The 17316-nt window shown below is 36.9% G+C and overlaps 1 protein-coding gene and 1 non-coding gene across 4 annotated transcripts in view; both read right to left on the bottom strand.

The window, feature by feature from the left end:
• Positions 1-17316, bottom strand: part of TBC1D5 (TBC1 domain family member 5) — a 564837-nt gene that overhangs the window by 217375 nt on the left and 330146 nt on the right. For all 3 annotated transcript variants that reach the window (XM_043875247.1, XM_043875248.1, XM_043875246.1), the window contains 3 exons: positions 16708-16758; positions 16541-16610; positions 7657-7829 (listed from right to left, as the gene is read on the bottom strand). In XM_043875247.1, the coding sequence (XP_043731182.1) occupies positions 7657-7829; positions 16541-16610; positions 16708-16758 (294 nt within the window). The remainder of the gene's footprint in view (positions 1-7656; positions 7830-16540; positions 16611-16707; positions 16759-17316) is intronic.
• Positions 3195-3301, bottom strand: LOC122676305. Its single transcript, XR_006335564.1, has one exon. It is a non-coding gene; the product is annotated as a U6 spliceosomal RNA (small nuclear RNA).

Genomic DNA, 17316 nt, shown 5'->3' with positions numbered 1-17316 from the left:
TTAGTGATTTTTTTCCCCTTAGAATTTATCATTAGCATCAGCTCTTGGGATTATATATTTCACAAATACATAATTTAATTTATGTCTTAATTTCATCACATGAACTTATTTACCCTATTATTTTCTTTATTATTAGAAATTAGTCTCCCTTTCATATCATAAATAACACTGTGATAAACATATTTATACAGACCTTTGCTCCATGATTCCCTTAAGATGTCTATAAGTTTAAAAGTGCAATCAGGAGTCAAGAAGCCCAAGTTTATCAGGTGTTTTACTTACTTTCCTGATCGACTCCCAAATTGATTAGATTAGCACTGAGTTAAATGCTATTTAATTTATAATTCTTTAATATTGGAACAGTTGAAAACCTTTCTGTATATTTGTTGGCCATTGACTTTTTCTTCCTATGTGTTGGTTCACTTTAGTTTTCTAAATACTTTATAGGTAAAGTAATTTCTTACTAATTTTAAGGGTTTATTATATATAAAGAATATAAATTTGCATTTTATTCTTTATATATTTTGTGTACATTGCAAACATTTTTTGATCTTTGCACTGAATTTTAGTGGAATGAAATCTTGGAGTAGGATGGTTTCTGATCACTAGTAACAAGGCTCCTCTGATTCTAGGCCTTGACCCTGTCTGGTCTTTGCCGCTTACCTATTTGCCCTCTACAAAATGGAGATGGTCACAATATGTATACCAATGTGTTGTGAGAATAAGTAGTGGATGAAAGCCATTAGGGACAATGTCTGGTCCTTAGGAAACAATGAATATTAACAACTATTAATCATTATTTCAAATAATTATCTTTCCCCATAATTATTAATTGTAACTCTTCATATAGAAGGAGGAAAACCCAGCTTTTTCAAAAGGATTAACTTGGGGGGACTGCCCAGTGCATAACAAGGTATCAAACATATATTCTATATTTAACACATAATGTAAAGCTCATTAAAAAGATAAGAACATTTCAATCACTAACTGTGTTTAGAACATGAAGCCATTTCTTAACCTGTTGAGAGAGAATTTTTAAGGTGAGTAATTATACTGACTTTGATGACAGTTATATTTTTGACCATATGATTATACTTCAAATATCAGCTCAAAAACCTTGGTAGTTATACACAATCACACTGATATGTGTTAGAACAAATACACTGTAATATAAATATTTGGAAACAATATCACAATTTAGCAGATTATTTATCAATAACCAAGAACCTCCTCTACTAAATTACTAGACATCAACACAGCAAAACAACTGCTAATCCAGAAAATAGGAAATAAGGGAAATGAAAGATGCATAATAAACATTTGGGAGATATGGGATTTATCCCATGAGTGCTGTAAAGTGCTCGTAATTTAAGAATGCCAAAGCCCAAGTGTGTTATGAGGATCTTTCCTCAAAAATGACATTAATTGCATATCCCACAGATGCTTATTATGTATTCTATTTATATCAAAGAATAAAATGTAGTTGAAAATATACAGATTCAATATACTTAAAAGTGATAATAAAATAGTTACTCTGGCCTAGCAAAAACTGTTATTTTTAAACTTCAATTTTTGATCTCTTTCTAAAATAGTGTTGAGTATTAAGAAAACAGCATTAAATATTTGTATTTTTATCTGCTGTGATTAGGTTCTTCTGGAATCAAAATAAGACATAGGGATGAAATGGTAAAAGTAATATTTTAGAGGTTTTTCCACAAAAATAATTCCTAAGTGATGAAATCACAGGACATTCTCATTCTCATATTAAAATGAAAACATCAAACAGCAACTGTTAGAAATTACCTTGGATTCATGTAGTCAATGTTTTACTTTGGAAATTAGTCAGCATGCACTGATAGGCCCGTTAGAACTTGAATTTTAAAAAGTCTAATAATTAGCAAACAAAAGACAACTCAAGATGCTAAATTTTCTGAATTTTTAAAGTAACAAAAATTTCATTTTTGGTATAACAGGCGTAATCTTTCACAAAGTTAATGGAAGACAGTGTAAATTACTTTTAGGAAATATTATTTTATAATATCACTTAAGATGTATTAAATATTTAATTATAAATTAACTTTGTTTAACCTAAATAGTAAGTCAATTTAACATTTCCTGACAGAAAAACCTGTCACAGTTATTCAGGAGATAATGCATTTTAACAAACAAAATAATAGCATTAATAAGCAAGTTATTATATAACATTCAAGATTTCCTAGGATCTTATTCCCATATTACAAGATAAATATCATCAATTTATTTAAAATTAAGATAATCTAATTTGGAACGACTTTAGCCAATGTTTGCACAATTAATATTTTTACACTAATTATTTTTTTAATTTTAAATGTATTAATTATTTAATTGAAGGGTAACTGCTTTACAGAATTGTGCTGGTTTCCACCAAACATCGACATGAACCAGCCATGTGTATTCACATGTCCCCTCCTTCTTGAGCCTCCCTCCCGCCTCCCTCCCCACCCCACCCCTCCAGGCCCGAGCCCCGGTTTGAGTTCCCTGAGTCAGACAGCAGATTCCCACTGGCTATCTATTTTACACACGGTGATGTAAGTTTCCAGGTTACAATCTCCATACATCCCAGTCTCTCCTTCCTTCCCTCCCCTGCCATGTCCGTGAGTCTGTTCTGGATGATGTCTGTCTCTATTGCTGCCCTGCAAATAATTTCATCAGTACCCTGTATCTAGACTCCATATACATGCTTTAGCATATATTTGTTTTTCTCTTTTCGACTTACTTCACTCTGTATAACAGGCTCTAGGTTCACCTACCTTATTAGAACTGACTCAAATGTGTTCCTTTTAATGGCTGAGTAACATTTCATTTATATATGTATACCACAGCTTCTTTATCCATTCATCTGTTGATGGACATCTAGTTGCTTCCATGTCCTAGCTACTGTAAATAGTGTTGCGGTGGACACTGGGTTACATGTGTCGTTTTCAAGTTTGATTTCCTCAGGTCATATGGTGATTTTATTCCTAGATTTTTAAGGAATCTCCACACCGTCTTCCATAGAGACTGCATCAATTTACATTCCCACCAACAGTGCAAGAGGGTTCCCTTCCCTTTTCTCCATACCCTCTCCAGCATTTATTGTAGACTTTTTGATGATGGCCATTCTGACTAGTGTGAAGAGATACATCACTGTAGTTTTTTTTTTTTTTTTCTTTTTAAAAAATATGGAACGCTTCACGAATTTGCGTGTCATCCTTGCGCAGGGGCCATGCTAATCTTCTCTGTATCGTTCCAATTTTAGTATATGTGCTGCCGAAGCGAGCACATCACTGTAGTTTTGATTTGCATTTCTCTAATAATGAGTGATGTTGAGCATCTTTTCATGTGTTTACTAGCCATCTGTATGTCTTCTTTGGAGAAATGTCTGTTTATGTCTTTTTCCGACTTTCTGATTCAGTTGTTTCTTTTTCTGGTATCGAGTTGTATGAGACGCTTGTATAATTTGGAAGTTAATCCCTTGTCAGTTGTTTCATTTGCTATTATTTTCTTCCATTCTGAGGGTTGTCTTTTCACCTTGTTTACAGTTTCCTTTGTTGTGTAAAATCTTTTAAGTTTAATTAGGTCCTATTTGTTTATTTTTGTTTTTATTTCCATTAGTCTAGGAGGTGGGTCATAGAGGATCTTGCTATGATTTATGTTATAAAAGGTTCTGCCTATGTTTTCCTCTAAGAGTCTTATAGTTTCTGGTCTTACATTTAGGTTTTTAAACCATTTTGAGTTTATCTCTGTGTATGGTGTTAGGTGGTGTTCTAATTTCATTCTTTCACATGTAGCTGTCCAGTTTTCCTAGCACCACTTATATTGTCACAAAATTCCTAGACCTAATCAGTGAATTTAACAAAGTCTCAGAATACAAAATCAATAAAGAGAAATCACTTTCATTCCTATATACTAACAATGAAAACTCAGAAAGAGAAATTAAGGAATCAGTCCTACTCACTATTGCAACAAAAATAATAAAGCATCTAGTAATAAACCTGCCTAAGAAGACAAAGGAGCTATATGCAGAAAACTATAAGACACTGATGAAAGAAATCAAAGACGACATAAACAGATGAAGAGGTACTCCGTGTTCCTGGGTTGGAAGAAACAATATTATGAAAATGACTATACTCCCAAATGTGATCTACAGATTCAGCGTGATCCCTATCAAATTACCAATGCCATTTTTCACAGAACTAGAACAAAAAGTTCCACATTTCATGTGGATACACTAATTATTAACTCTAATTTTGTTATATACATTTATTAACAAAAAGCAACAAATGCATTTATAGATGGCATATTTGCCACATCAGGAGACTTCCACATATATTCTCACACAAATACCAGAATGGGGCAATTATAAAACCTTTTTCATTTAAAAAAGATATTTATTTATTTATTTATTTGGCTGTGCCTGGTCTCTTGGTTGCAGCCATGTGGGATCTAGTGCCCTGACCAGGGATTGAACCCAGGCCCCTGCATTGGGAGCATGGAGTCTTAGCCACTGGACCACCAGAGAAGTCCCCAATCTTTCTCTTAAAGATAACGACAACCGTATCAGAAAGAAGATTTAATTAGATTTTAATGTGTCATGCAACTGCTAAGATTGGCTAAAATTAGAAACCTGGACTCAATATGGGATGTAATTTCATTTTGCTAAATAACTTCTCTCCACCAAGCTTTCTCCCAACAGCCACAGAAGAGAGCATCAGCAGTTATTTAGATTGATGTTACTTGTATGATCTAAAACAAAACTAACAATTTTAATTTATTTCCATGAAATAAAACCTACACTATTTATTAGGTTCAAGGAGATAAAATTATTCTGTCAAACTGCTATGATGTTTCTAAAAGTCCACTCCACTTTTGTGCTGTTTCTTGAGAAGCACCCTTACAAAGGACAGCTATTCTGTTTCCACTTAAGTAGAAGCTTGTATGCTTTACTGAAGAAAACACAGAAAGCCAAAGTCAGAGCTGGAAGGGCTCACGGATCACAGGGTACATCATGCTGACAGGGCCACGATATCTTAACCCTGCAACGATAATGACAGATGATGGCAACAAAAGCAGCGCTAACCATATACTCAATGTTTATCTCCTACTGAACACTATGATTTTTATATATTATGATTTAATTTTCACAGGCACTCCATGAAGTATGTACCACTATTTTTCATCTCTATTTCACAGATGAAGAAACCAAGGCTCAGAGTGGTTAAACAAGTCTGTATCATTTCAAAGCCTATGCTTCTAACTGCCATTTTATATTACACATGTTATATTACACATATTATTCTTTGTGCCCATTCTAACAGTCATCAGTAGGAAATATATAGATGAGTGGTACAGCTTAGGGTAGCATAAAGACATAGGGAAACTCAACCACATTGCCTCACCAAAAGAAATTATGAAATCAAATTTAATAAGTGACATAAGTAAGTAAAATCCTTGCACTACAGAATGTAATACAGAACAATTAAGAGAATGAGTGATTTCCCTAAGGATGAAAAATTGTGTATTTTTAAATAATACATCTATACAAAAATAAAGGGATAACTTTTTCAGCTATGTTCACTGCAAGCTCTGATTTTGTTAGTACAGCTAAAGAGTGAAGTTGAGAAGATTAAGAGTAATTAATTATGTCAGGGATCACAGAATTTTATTGGGAAGGTGCTGGTTGGATGTGAAAGAAGTTCTATGAATCATTATGAACAGAAAGCAGATGGGAACTAATGTCTGATAAGGAAACCAGAATACACTGGCTGAAAATCACCGTACCCAAGTCCATGCCACGACCACCACAATCTAAAGCACCAGCTTGGCCAAAGAGGTAGCAAACAAGAGAGCATTTCAAAGAAGTGATAAAAGTGTCCAGCATTAGTTTCTTTCTCCAACATTTAAGACAAATTTCTAGACCAGAAAACAAGTTTTGAGGCTATAAAATGATCTGCATTTGAATAAACCAGTTCTTTGAGTGCATTGCTGTAGTTTAGTTGCTAATTTGTGTCTGACTCTTTTGTGAACCCAGGGACTACAGCCCTCCAGGCTCCTCTGTCCGTGGGATTTCCCAGGCAAGAACACTGGAGGGGGTACATAGTTGAAAAGAATATAGAATTTGCCTCCTGACCGGGCCACTTGGTATTTTACAACAGATTTTTATTCTATAATCACACACATATTAGCCAGACTGAAAAGTGTGATAAATGCCAGTTTGATGATAACCTACAGTGCTGCCCATGTTTCCCATGTTTCCCACAACTTTCTCCCTTCCACTGGAAATGATGGAGCAACTCTCCACGATGAAGTCAAGCTTAAGTCACAAAACTGCAAACAGGTATCATGAAAACAGGAGAGCAGAGGTTGTCAAATTAGAGTTCAGGGCTTCAAGAGGAGAACAGCTAAGTAGTAGTTATTAGTGACAGACTGTAACATGAGGAAATAAAGAAAACGCTCACTGACATGCTTTCCTTTGGTCTAAATAAATGGCTTCTGCTCTGATTCAAAACCTATGACTTGAGGTTCTTCCTAATTGAAATAATGAACTCATATTCATTGAGAACCTATTATGTATATCTCATAAAACCTTCTCAATTTTCCATATTCTATCTAGTTGAAAGATGTGATTTGCAAGAAACATCTACCAAGGGAATGCCCAACATTAGATATGAATGCCATATCATTTCAATTTAAAGGATCCTTTTGTTGTCTCTAGCACTACACAACTAATTCATATTTATTAAAGTTGCTAATTTGCATACTCACATTATAAGTTACTAAATGCATACACACACACACACACTCATATACATCTAAGGGTGACTGGTGACTGGCTCCATATTCTCCTGCTACAGAATGTTACAGAAATCATCTGGCTAAAGAAGATTAATATATTATTTTTACTGTGAGAGACATTTATCTTACTTTTAGAAATGCACTCCAAAGGGTAGAGCAGATAAGCACATTATAAAGCGGAAAGAACACAAATATATTACAGGATTGCCTGGGTACTGGGCTGCTTCACATGTATATAATCTGTGTGACTCTGCACTTCTCAGAAGGCTTGGTTTAATGATCTGCTGTTGCCATCTTGAAATTCCCGCTCATTTTCTTTTAAAGAGCCATTTATTTTTATTTTGCACTGGGCTTTGCAGGTTATGGATCCAGTTTCACCTGTTGAATTATGATTTCACTGTTCAGTGTGTGTAAGGTTACTGTAAACCTCAGGCTTCTGTGGTGGCTCAGATGGTAAAGAATCTGCCTGCAATGCAGGAGGCCCAGGTTCGACCCCTGGGATGAGGGAACAGCAACCCACTTCAGTATTCTTGCCTCAAGAATTCCATGGACAGAGGAGTCTGGTGGGCTATAGTCCATGGGGTTGCAAAGTGTCAGACATGACTGAGTGACTTACACTTTCACTGTACATCTCAGCTTCTTCCTTTGTAACAAAGGGGTGATATTAGATGAAAGATGACATATGAAAGCAGTGAGCACAGAGTCTGGCTCACAGAACACAAAGGAGATATGAAAGGAAATACAGCCGGGACAGCTTGTACTCTTGCTTCTATGAATCCAAAACATACAGAAACCACCATAAATCAAACTTTGGTGCTGCTGCAATTTAAATTGAATACTTACAACCCATATATCTGTGGTGCAATTTCTAGTCTGTTCAGGTGCATGTAAAGCTCAATATCATGCTTCTTCAGTAGCTGATCCTGGATCTGGTTGACTTTAGTAACAATAGCAATTGTTGGCCCCAAATCCTGTGGTCTAGCAAAGGGGATAGGAGGCATCAGGGTTTCTTTCCCCTAAACACAGGAAAAATGGAACAGGTATTATTTCAGGGTGAAATTAACAAATATAAGGCCATGATTCTTGAAAGTATTTATCAATTAAAGTTTAAAGTAGAACCAACAACTACTTTAATCAACTCAGGACAAACGCTTAAAATGTGGAGTAATAAACTGATTGCCACATAAATGATGGTGCTCATAAAGTAAAGGCCAGGAAAAACCTAAAATATGTTCTAATTGGGTTCCCTTGAACAGTTTCTTTGGTGACATTCAGTCTTTTAAGACAATTTTGGCTACAGTAGTCAATCTAGTCTCTCTGTCTGTGGCCAGCGTGTCTCAGCAGCCACAGTACCTAAGTGAATACTCTGAGGAAAACAAGCTTCTTGTGGCATAAGAATTAAATGTGGAAAAAAAAAAAAAAGAGTAATTGAAAACTGTCTTACTTTTGAGTTATTAAAACAATTTTTAAAAAGTCAAGAAAGAAAGTACACTAATACTAAAAAAGAAGGCTTTCTCTGAATGTCCTTTGATCAATTTAAAAAGCTGGGCAGACAGTAATCTGTGACAACCTAGAGGATGGGACGCGGTGATGGGTGAGGGGAGGAGAGTCATGGTGGAGGGGGCATGTATATGTTTTTGTATGGCAGAGACCAGCACAACATTGTAGGGTAGTTACCCTCCAGTTAAAAATAAATTAAAAAAATAAAACTTAAATCTCAAAAAAAACCCACAAAAAAACAGCTATGTAGGAAGATTTTGAAATTCTCCAAGCCAAAAGTGTAGCTGACTTAAAAAAAAAATCTACACGGGCAGGATGACTTCCCTTCCTGCCACCCCATACCCTGTACAAGGAAAGACAGATCTCTAACTCCGTGTAGTGCTTTCATGAAAATTTTAGCTGCCCCCTCAAGTTTGATGATCAGTTCACTTCAGTTCAGTTCAGTCATTCAGCCATGTCTGACTCTTTGCGACCCCATGGACTGCAGCACACCAGGCCTCCCTACCATCACTAACTCCCAGAATTTGCTCAAACTCATGGCATTGAGCTGGTAGGGCCATCCAATCATCTCTTTCTCTGTTGTCGCCTTTGCCTGCCCTCAATCTTTCCCAGCATCAGGTACTTTTCCAGTGAGTGAGCTCTTTGTATCAGGTGGCCAAAGTATTGGAGTTTCAGCTTCAGCATCAGTCCTTCCAATGAATATTCAGGACTGATTTCCTGTAGTTATGACTGGTTTGACCTCCTTGCTGTCCAAAGGACTCTCAAGAGTCTTCTCCAACACCACAGTTCAAAAGCATCAATTCTTCAGCAATCAGCTTTCTTTATGGTCCAACTCTCACATCCATACATGACTACTGGAAAAAAACATAGCTTTGACTAGATGGAGTAATGTCTCTGCTATTTAATATGCTGTCTAGGTTTGTCATAGCTTTGCTTCCAAGGAGTAAGCATCTTTTAATTTTATGGCTGTAGTCACCATCTGCAGTGATCTTGGAGCCCTGAAAAATAAAGTCTCTCATTGCTTCCACTGCTTCCCCATCTATTTGCCATGAAGTAATGGGACCAGATGCCACAATTTTAGCTTTTTGAATGTTGAATTTTAAGCCAACTTTTTCACTCTCCTCTTTTACCTTCATCAAGAGACCCCTTAGTTCCTCTTCACTTTCTGTCATAAGGGTGGTGTCATCTGCATAGCTGATTGCAATCTTGATTCCAGCTTGTGCTTCATCCAGTCTGGCATTTCGCATGATGTACTCTGCAGAGAAGTTAAATAAGCAGGGTAACAATATACAGCCTTGATGTACTCCTTTCCCAATTTTGAACCAGTCCCTTGTTCCATGTCCTGTTCTACCTACTGCTTCTTGCTTCGCATACAGATTTCTCAGGAGGCAGGTAAGGAGGTCTTGTATTCTCATCTTTTTAGGAATTTTCCACAGTTTGATGTGATCCACATAGTCAAAGGCTTTAGCGAAGTCAATGAAGCAGAAGTAGATATTTCACTGGAATTCTCTTGCTTTCTCTATGATTCAACGATGTTGGCAATTTGATCTCTGGTTCCTCTGCCTTTTCTAAATCCAGCTTGAAAAGTTAGAAGTTCTGGAAGTTCTCAGTTCATGTACTGTTGAAGCTGAGCTTGAAGAAGTTTGAGCATTACTTTGCTAGCATGTGAGATGACTGCAACTGTGTGGTAGTTTGAACATTCTTTGGCATTGTCCTTCTTTGGGATTGGAATGAAAACTGACCTTTTTCAGGCTGGTGGCTTTCTGAATTTTCCCAAATTGCTGACATATTGAATGCAGCACTTTCACAGCATCATTTTTAGAATTTGAAATAGCTCAACTGGAATTCCATCACCTCCACTAGCTTTGTTTGTATAGTGATGCTTTCTAAGGCCCACTCGATTTGTCACTCCAGGATGTCTGGCTCTAGGTGAGTGATCACACCATCATGGTTATCTGGGTCATGAAGATCTTTTTTGAATAATTCTTCTGTGTATTCTTGCCACCTCTTCTTATCTTCTGCTTCTGTTAGGTCTATACCGTTTCTGTCCTTTATTGTGCCCATCTTTGCATGAAATGTTCCCTAGGTATCTCTAATTTTCTTGAAGAGATCTCGTCTTTCTGTTTCTATTGTTTTCCTCTATTACTTGGCATTGATCACTGAGGAAGACTTTCTTAACTATCCTTGCTATTCTTTGGAACTCTGCATTCAGATGGGTATATCTTTCCTTTTCTCCTTTGCCTTTAGCTTCTCTTCTTTTCTCAGCTATTTGTAAGGCCTCCTCAGACAACCACTTTGCATATTTGTGTTTCTTTTTCTTGGGGATAGTTTTGATCACTGCCTCCTGTACAATGTTAAAAACCTTCGTCCATAGTTCTTCAGGCACTCTATCTATAAGATCTGATCCCTTGAATTTGTTTGTCACTTCTACTGCATAATCGTTAAGGGATTTTATCTAGGTTTTACATGAATGGTCTAGTGGTTTTCCCTACTTTCTTCAATTTAACTCTGAGTTTTGCAATAGGGAGTTCACGATCTGAGCCACAGTCAGCTCCCTGTCTTGACTTTACTGAGTGTATAGAGCTTCCCCATATTAAGGTGCAAAGAATATAATCAATCTGATTTTTGTATTGACCACCTGGTGATGTCCATGTGTAAAGCTGTCTCTTGTGTTTTTGGAAGAGGGTGTTTACCATGACCAGTGCATTCTCTTGGCAAAACTGTTAGTCTTTTTGCCCTGCTTCATTTTGTACTCCCAGGCCAAACTTCCCTGTTACTCCAGGTATCTCTTGACTTCCTACTTTTGCATTCTAGTCTCCACTGATGAAAAGGACATCTTTTTTGGGGTGTTAGTTCTAGAAGGTCTTGTAGGTCTTCATAGAACCGTTCAATTTCAGCTTCTTTGGTATTAGTAGCTGGGGCATAGACTTGGATTACTGTGATGTTGAATGGCTTGCCTTGGAAATAAACAGAGATCATTCTGTTGTTTTTGAGACTGCATCCAAGTACCGCATTTCGGACTCTTTTGTTGACTAGGAAGGCTAATCCATTTCTTCTAAGGGATTCCTGCCCACCGTAGTAGATGTAATGGTCATGTGAGTTAAATTCACCCATTCTGGTCCATTGTAGTTCACTGATTCCTAAAATGTCAATGTTCACTCTTGCCATCTCCTGTTTGACCACTTGCAATTTGCCTTGATTCATGGAGCTAACATTCCAGATTCCTATGCAATATTGTTGTTTACAGCATCAGACTTTACGTCCATCACCAGACACGTCCACAACTGGGTGTTGTTTTCACTTTGGCTCAGCCCCTTCATTCTTTCTGGACTTATTTCCCCACTCTTCTCCAGTAGCATATTGGGCACCCACCGACCTGGTGAATTCATCTTTCAGTGTCGTTATCTTTTTGCCTTTTCATACAAGTCACAAGATGGCAGAGTCCCTCCTTAGACATTTTTAAGAGCTCCTCGTTATTTTCACTCTAGGAAAAACGAAACAATGCAGATTCTTTGGCCAGGGTGGCAGTCTGTCCCTCACGTGGTCAGCCTGCTCTCACTGTGCATGCAGAAAGCCTGGGCTGCCACTCTCCACGTGAAGCTCCCCCCAGTGTTTCCCCGGCGGGCCCCCACCTGTGCTGTCAGCTTTGGCTCCAGTGTCCCAGTTTAGTCTGCTCTTTCCTGCTTTCTTACTTATCTGCCTCCCAAACTGTGAGATCTCTAAAAGGAGGATCAGCTGTCACTGGACCAGATTCAGCGACATAAAGAAGGTGAAGCTCTTGCCTGCACCATTTGGGAGAAAGAACTACACAGAAAAAAAGCCTGGAATTCTCCCTAGAGTCCTGACTAGGCAGGGCAGCAGAAAACACAGGAGAGCGGAGGGGAGGGGCTTGTGTAAGGACAGAGGAAGCTTATGGGAAGGGGCTCCATCTGGCTGCCCAGGATCATTTCAAGTCTTAAAATGAAACACAGCCCTTTAGACTTTCTACAGTGCCTGCCCTAGTGTATTTAGGTCTAAAGGTCAGAAGACTACATTAATATTTAGAGCTCAACTCATTGCTAATTTGTATATAAAAGAGAAAGGGAAACCTCCATATTGCCATCATTTACTATAAAAATAGTATATCCAAAACTCTTTTTTCTGATTTTGTAACATCCAGTATACTCTCTTCAAATAACAGGATGCTGTAACTTAAAAAGATTTCCCCTAACAGAATACTTGATTAGGTTGGTGCAAAAGCATTTGCAATTTTGCATTATTGAACTTTGCCATTTGATATGTATTTAAATAAATATGGTTATGGTATACATTATTTTAATGTGTCTTTCTCACTTTATGTTTTTATGCTAATGACTTATTATTTGCTGGGTGTTTACATTTATTTTATTTTAGACTAAGGAAATGATAGGAGTAAGGACTTCACAGGTGGTGCTAGTGGTAAAGAATCCATCTGCCATTGCAAGAAACACAAGATACCCAGGTTCAATCCCTGGGTCGGGAAGACCCATGCCCTGGAGATAATGGCAACCTGCTCCAGTATTCTTGTCTAGAAACTTCTACGGACAGAGGAGCCTGGCAGACTACAGTCCATAGGGCCACAAGGAGTCAGACACAACTGAGCACACACACATGGAGATGATGTTGAGACAAAAAGCAAATCTGATCGATTTTCTTATTCAAGTTCAAAATGAGTCATAAAGCAGTGAAGACAACTCGCAACATCAGCAGCGCCTTTGGCCCAGGAACTGTGAACGAACATACAGCGCAGTGGTGGTTCACGAAGTTTTGCAAAGGAGATAAGAGCCTTGATGCTGAGGGAATACTGGCAGGCCATCAGAAGTTGACAATGACCAGCCTGTCTCTCTTGCGTCTCCAGCACTGGCAGGCAGGTTCTTCACCCCTACTGGCACCTGGGAAGTCCAGGTGCCTCATCAGTGGTCCACAAACCAAAAAACCCATCACTTTGAGGGGTTGTCTTCTCTTTTGCTATGAAACAATGAACCATTTCTGAGAGAAAAAGTGTGTTTTATATGACAACCAACAATGACCAGCTCAGTGGATGGGCCGAGAAGAAGCTCCAAGCACTTTCCAAAGCCAAACTTGCACCAAAAAAAGGTCATGGTCACTGTTTGGTGGTCTGCTTCCAGTCTGATCCACTACAGCTCTCTGAATCCTGGCGCAACCATTATATCTGAGAAGTATGCTCAGCAAATCAATGAAATGCACCAAAAATTGCAATGCCTGCAGCCAGTACTGGTCAACAGAAAGGGCCCAATTTTTCTCCATGACCATGCCCAACCACATGCCACAACAGAGCTTCAAAAGTGGAACGAATTGGACTATGAAATTCTGCCTCACCCGCCATATTCACCTGACCTCTCACCAATGGACTACCACTTCAGCAACCATCTCAACAATTCTTTGCAAGGAAAATGCTTCCACGACCAGCAGAAGGCAGAAAATGCTTTCCAAGAATTTGTTGAATCCCAAGGTATGCATTTTTATGCTATAGAAATAAACAAACACTTCTTGTTGGCAAAGATGTGTTGATTGTAATGATTCCTATTTTGATGAATAAAGTTGTGTTTGACCCTAATTATAATGATTTAAAATTCCCAGTTAGAAACCGCAATTACAGTTGCACCAACCTAATATAATAAAATCTCTTAAATTTAAAAAACTTGAAAGCAATCTCTCTGGTTATTTAAATGCTAAACAGCATAGCATATCTAATAGGAAAATTAAAACAAGAGAGTTAATGTAAAACAGTTATCTTCAGGATTTCTTACCATAAAGAATGCTACCTACATTTAACATAAAGCTGTGATGGTCTCATTGCATTTGATGAGACAAACACAAATACCAATAAAACTAGAGAACTTTTCTAACCACTTACTAGTGGCATGCAAAGTGTGTTTTACAGATCAGTGCCAGGCCACAAAGTGAGTAATACGGTGAGATAATGATTTCACACCACTATGTAAACCAACACATTGCTTCCTTCATCACGAAAGGCTTATAAAAGGTACGTCACTGAACAAGGCAGCATGCAAAGTGATATAACTGAATTTTCCATGGAATTAGAAGACCTGAAAGAGGGATATATTAATTTCTCAACTTTCTTCTTTAAAAGATGACAGAATAATGAAATAGAAGACAAAGGGTAGGATGAAAAAGGGATTCACTAGATATGCTTTTCAGGAACACATGATGCACTGATACACACCAGTAACTGATACAAATTCTCAGAGGTCACATCTATGTGTTCTCTGAGTGCGTCTTTGTGTAGTCTTAGACATTTTCATACGATTCAGTGAAAGCAACGTGGATAAGTAAAAGTAAAAACTGGCAGCCCTCACAGTTTATCATTCAGTGTCTCAGATACTCTGAATCAGTTATAAAACACAAAATGACCACTGTGTAAAATGATCATGAGGCCTATAATTAAATGTATTCAAATACTCTGCTCAAAATCTGACGTTCACATAAGTCTATATCTTCACCAAATCACCTGCTGAAAATACATTGTTCATCACATGTGCTGTATTACAGCACGCTTCCCCTCTAATGATCCTTACAGAACAGAGTGTGGTGATATATTGCTGGAGGAAGACTTTATCACTTAGGCTAGGACTTGACAAACTTTCTCTGCAAAAACAGTAAATGTTTGAGGCTTTCCAAGCCACATAGTCCGGGCTGCCATCACCCACCTCTGCCTTTGTAATGAGAAAGGAGCTGAAGACAGAAAGTAAACAAACAGGCATGGCTGTATCCCAACAAAACTTTCTTTATGGATATGGAAATTCGAGTTCCTTGTAATTCACATGTCACAAAATATTATTTCTCTTTTGATTATTTTTTCAACCATTTAATAATGTAAAAGCCATTTTTAACTCACAAGCTGTACAAAAACAGATGGCAGGCCAAATTGGCCTGCAGGCACTAGTTCATCCTGACCTCGACCAAAGGCATAAAAAGCATTAGTTATCCATTTCATTGGCTAAGAGATAAAGTGAAAGAACTGAGTAATACATGGTTTCTAACCAGAACACATTCAATTATACTAATATAAAAAAAATTAGTCATATAGAAAATAATATACCCAAAACTCTTAACACAACAGACCTTGTCAGAATAATTTGCAATTTTCCCAATATTGTGCAATAAAAATGAAAAGGCCAGAATGATCCCTAAATTAGCATATATGTTTGTTTAAAATGACAGTTAATTTGGCAATTCCACTCCCAGAGACATGCCAAGAGAAATGAAAAGATATGTTCACAAAAAGTTTGTACACAAACGTTCAGATCAACATTATTTTTAATAGTTAAAAAGTGAAGAGAACCCAAATGTCTACCAAACGACGTATGGAAAAATAAAATGTGATATATATGTATGTAAGGAAACATTACTCAGCCATGAAAAGGGACAAAGTATTGATACATGCTATGTCCTGAGTAGTGAAAACACTATGCGAAGTCAAAACAGACAGTCACAAAGGTCACATATTGTATGATTTCATTTACATGCAAGGTCCAGAATAGCAAGTTCAAAGAAACAGAGGATAGATTAGTGATGCCAGAGGTTCTCGGGAGGGGGAAATGAGGAGTGACTGCTAGTGGGGGCAGGATTTCCTTCTAGGGTGCTGAAATGTTTTGAAATTAGAAAGTGGAGATGCAGGCACCAACCCTGTGACTCTATTAAAAACCTCTAAATTGTACACTTCAAAAAGGTGAATGCCATGGTATGTCATTTCACAAAAATTACAGTTAAAGAATAAAGGTGAGAGAGAGTAGGGATAAATATTATTGACGCTAAACATACAAATTCAATTTAGTGATGCATTAGTAAAACAACCTACTTGATACAGTTTACCTATATACTTCAGGGCCTGTCTACTCACCAGGACAGCACAGATCAAGTAGATAAATACACTTCTCATTAAAAATTTACAGCAATTTTTAAGAAATTATATTGCATGCATAATATACATACATATAAAAGAAAGTTTCTATTTTATTTACATGAAAATTTTTATATTACCTTTGTAAATGTGTCAATAATTAGAGGCATGATTTAGAACCCCAGTTCAAACTTATTTCACAGGCATTTTTATATTTTTGTTTTTATAGCAGTAATAATGGCTTTTGTTCTCTAATTTTACAGTTTTATTTACTGAAATCATTTGTTCCCTCAAATACATTGAAAATATTTGTATTATAATTACCTTTTGACCATCATGCTCAAAAGTGGAAAACCAAGGTTCAGCAGTTTCCATAAGCTGTGAGAACATGGCACTAAAAATCAGAAAAATAATATAACGCTAATGTTAAATCTTCATTAAGGTAAAAATGGCATAAAAAATAAAAATAACAGAAAAGTTTTTGTACTTACTAGGCATCATGTTCCAGATATTCAGGGTTCAGGAGAGTTTTCATTTCCTCACTTAAAACAGCAATACAAGCAATCAGAATGTGTAATTTTTTAATTGAAAAAGATGCAGAGGTTGCCTTATTCTATACTCATAAGCCAACTTTTATATAATGTGTAAATGAAAAAACATTAGCCTTTTTTAAAAAAAAAGAGCAACTCCATTAACATATGAAATGTTTCTTTCTATAAAGATTGAAAACAAATTAGCTCCCTGTCTCTACCACAGTGATGTAACTATCTAATTATTCCAAACAACAAATGCTGAATGTGACAATACATTTTTTGAATGTGCCTGATCTAAAATCAATTGATTGCTCCACAATAATCTATCAGTTGTCCAAATGAAACAAGAAAATATGTAATTACTGGTCATATATCCCATATCAAAACATTGATTTATTTTCCTTCAATGGCTTCTAGTTTTAATATGTTTTAATATCAATCAGTGACCTCCTCCAAATCTATTCTAGTGCTGCTTTTATTTTATAAAGGACTGAAACTCTTAAAGAAGCATGCCCAATTCATTTAAAAGCTGTTTTTTAAAAAGCTACTTTCAATCGTGTTCTTCTA

The sequence above is a fragment of the Cervus elaphus genome, chromosome 19 (assembly GCF_910594005.1).
Source record: "Cervus elaphus chromosome 19, mCerEla1.1, whole genome shotgun sequence".
In the NCBI taxonomy this organism is placed as follows: Eukaryota; Metazoa; Chordata; class Mammalia; order Artiodactyla; family Cervidae; genus Cervus; species Cervus elaphus.
This window is presented reverse-complemented; position numbering and strand designations above follow the sequence as displayed.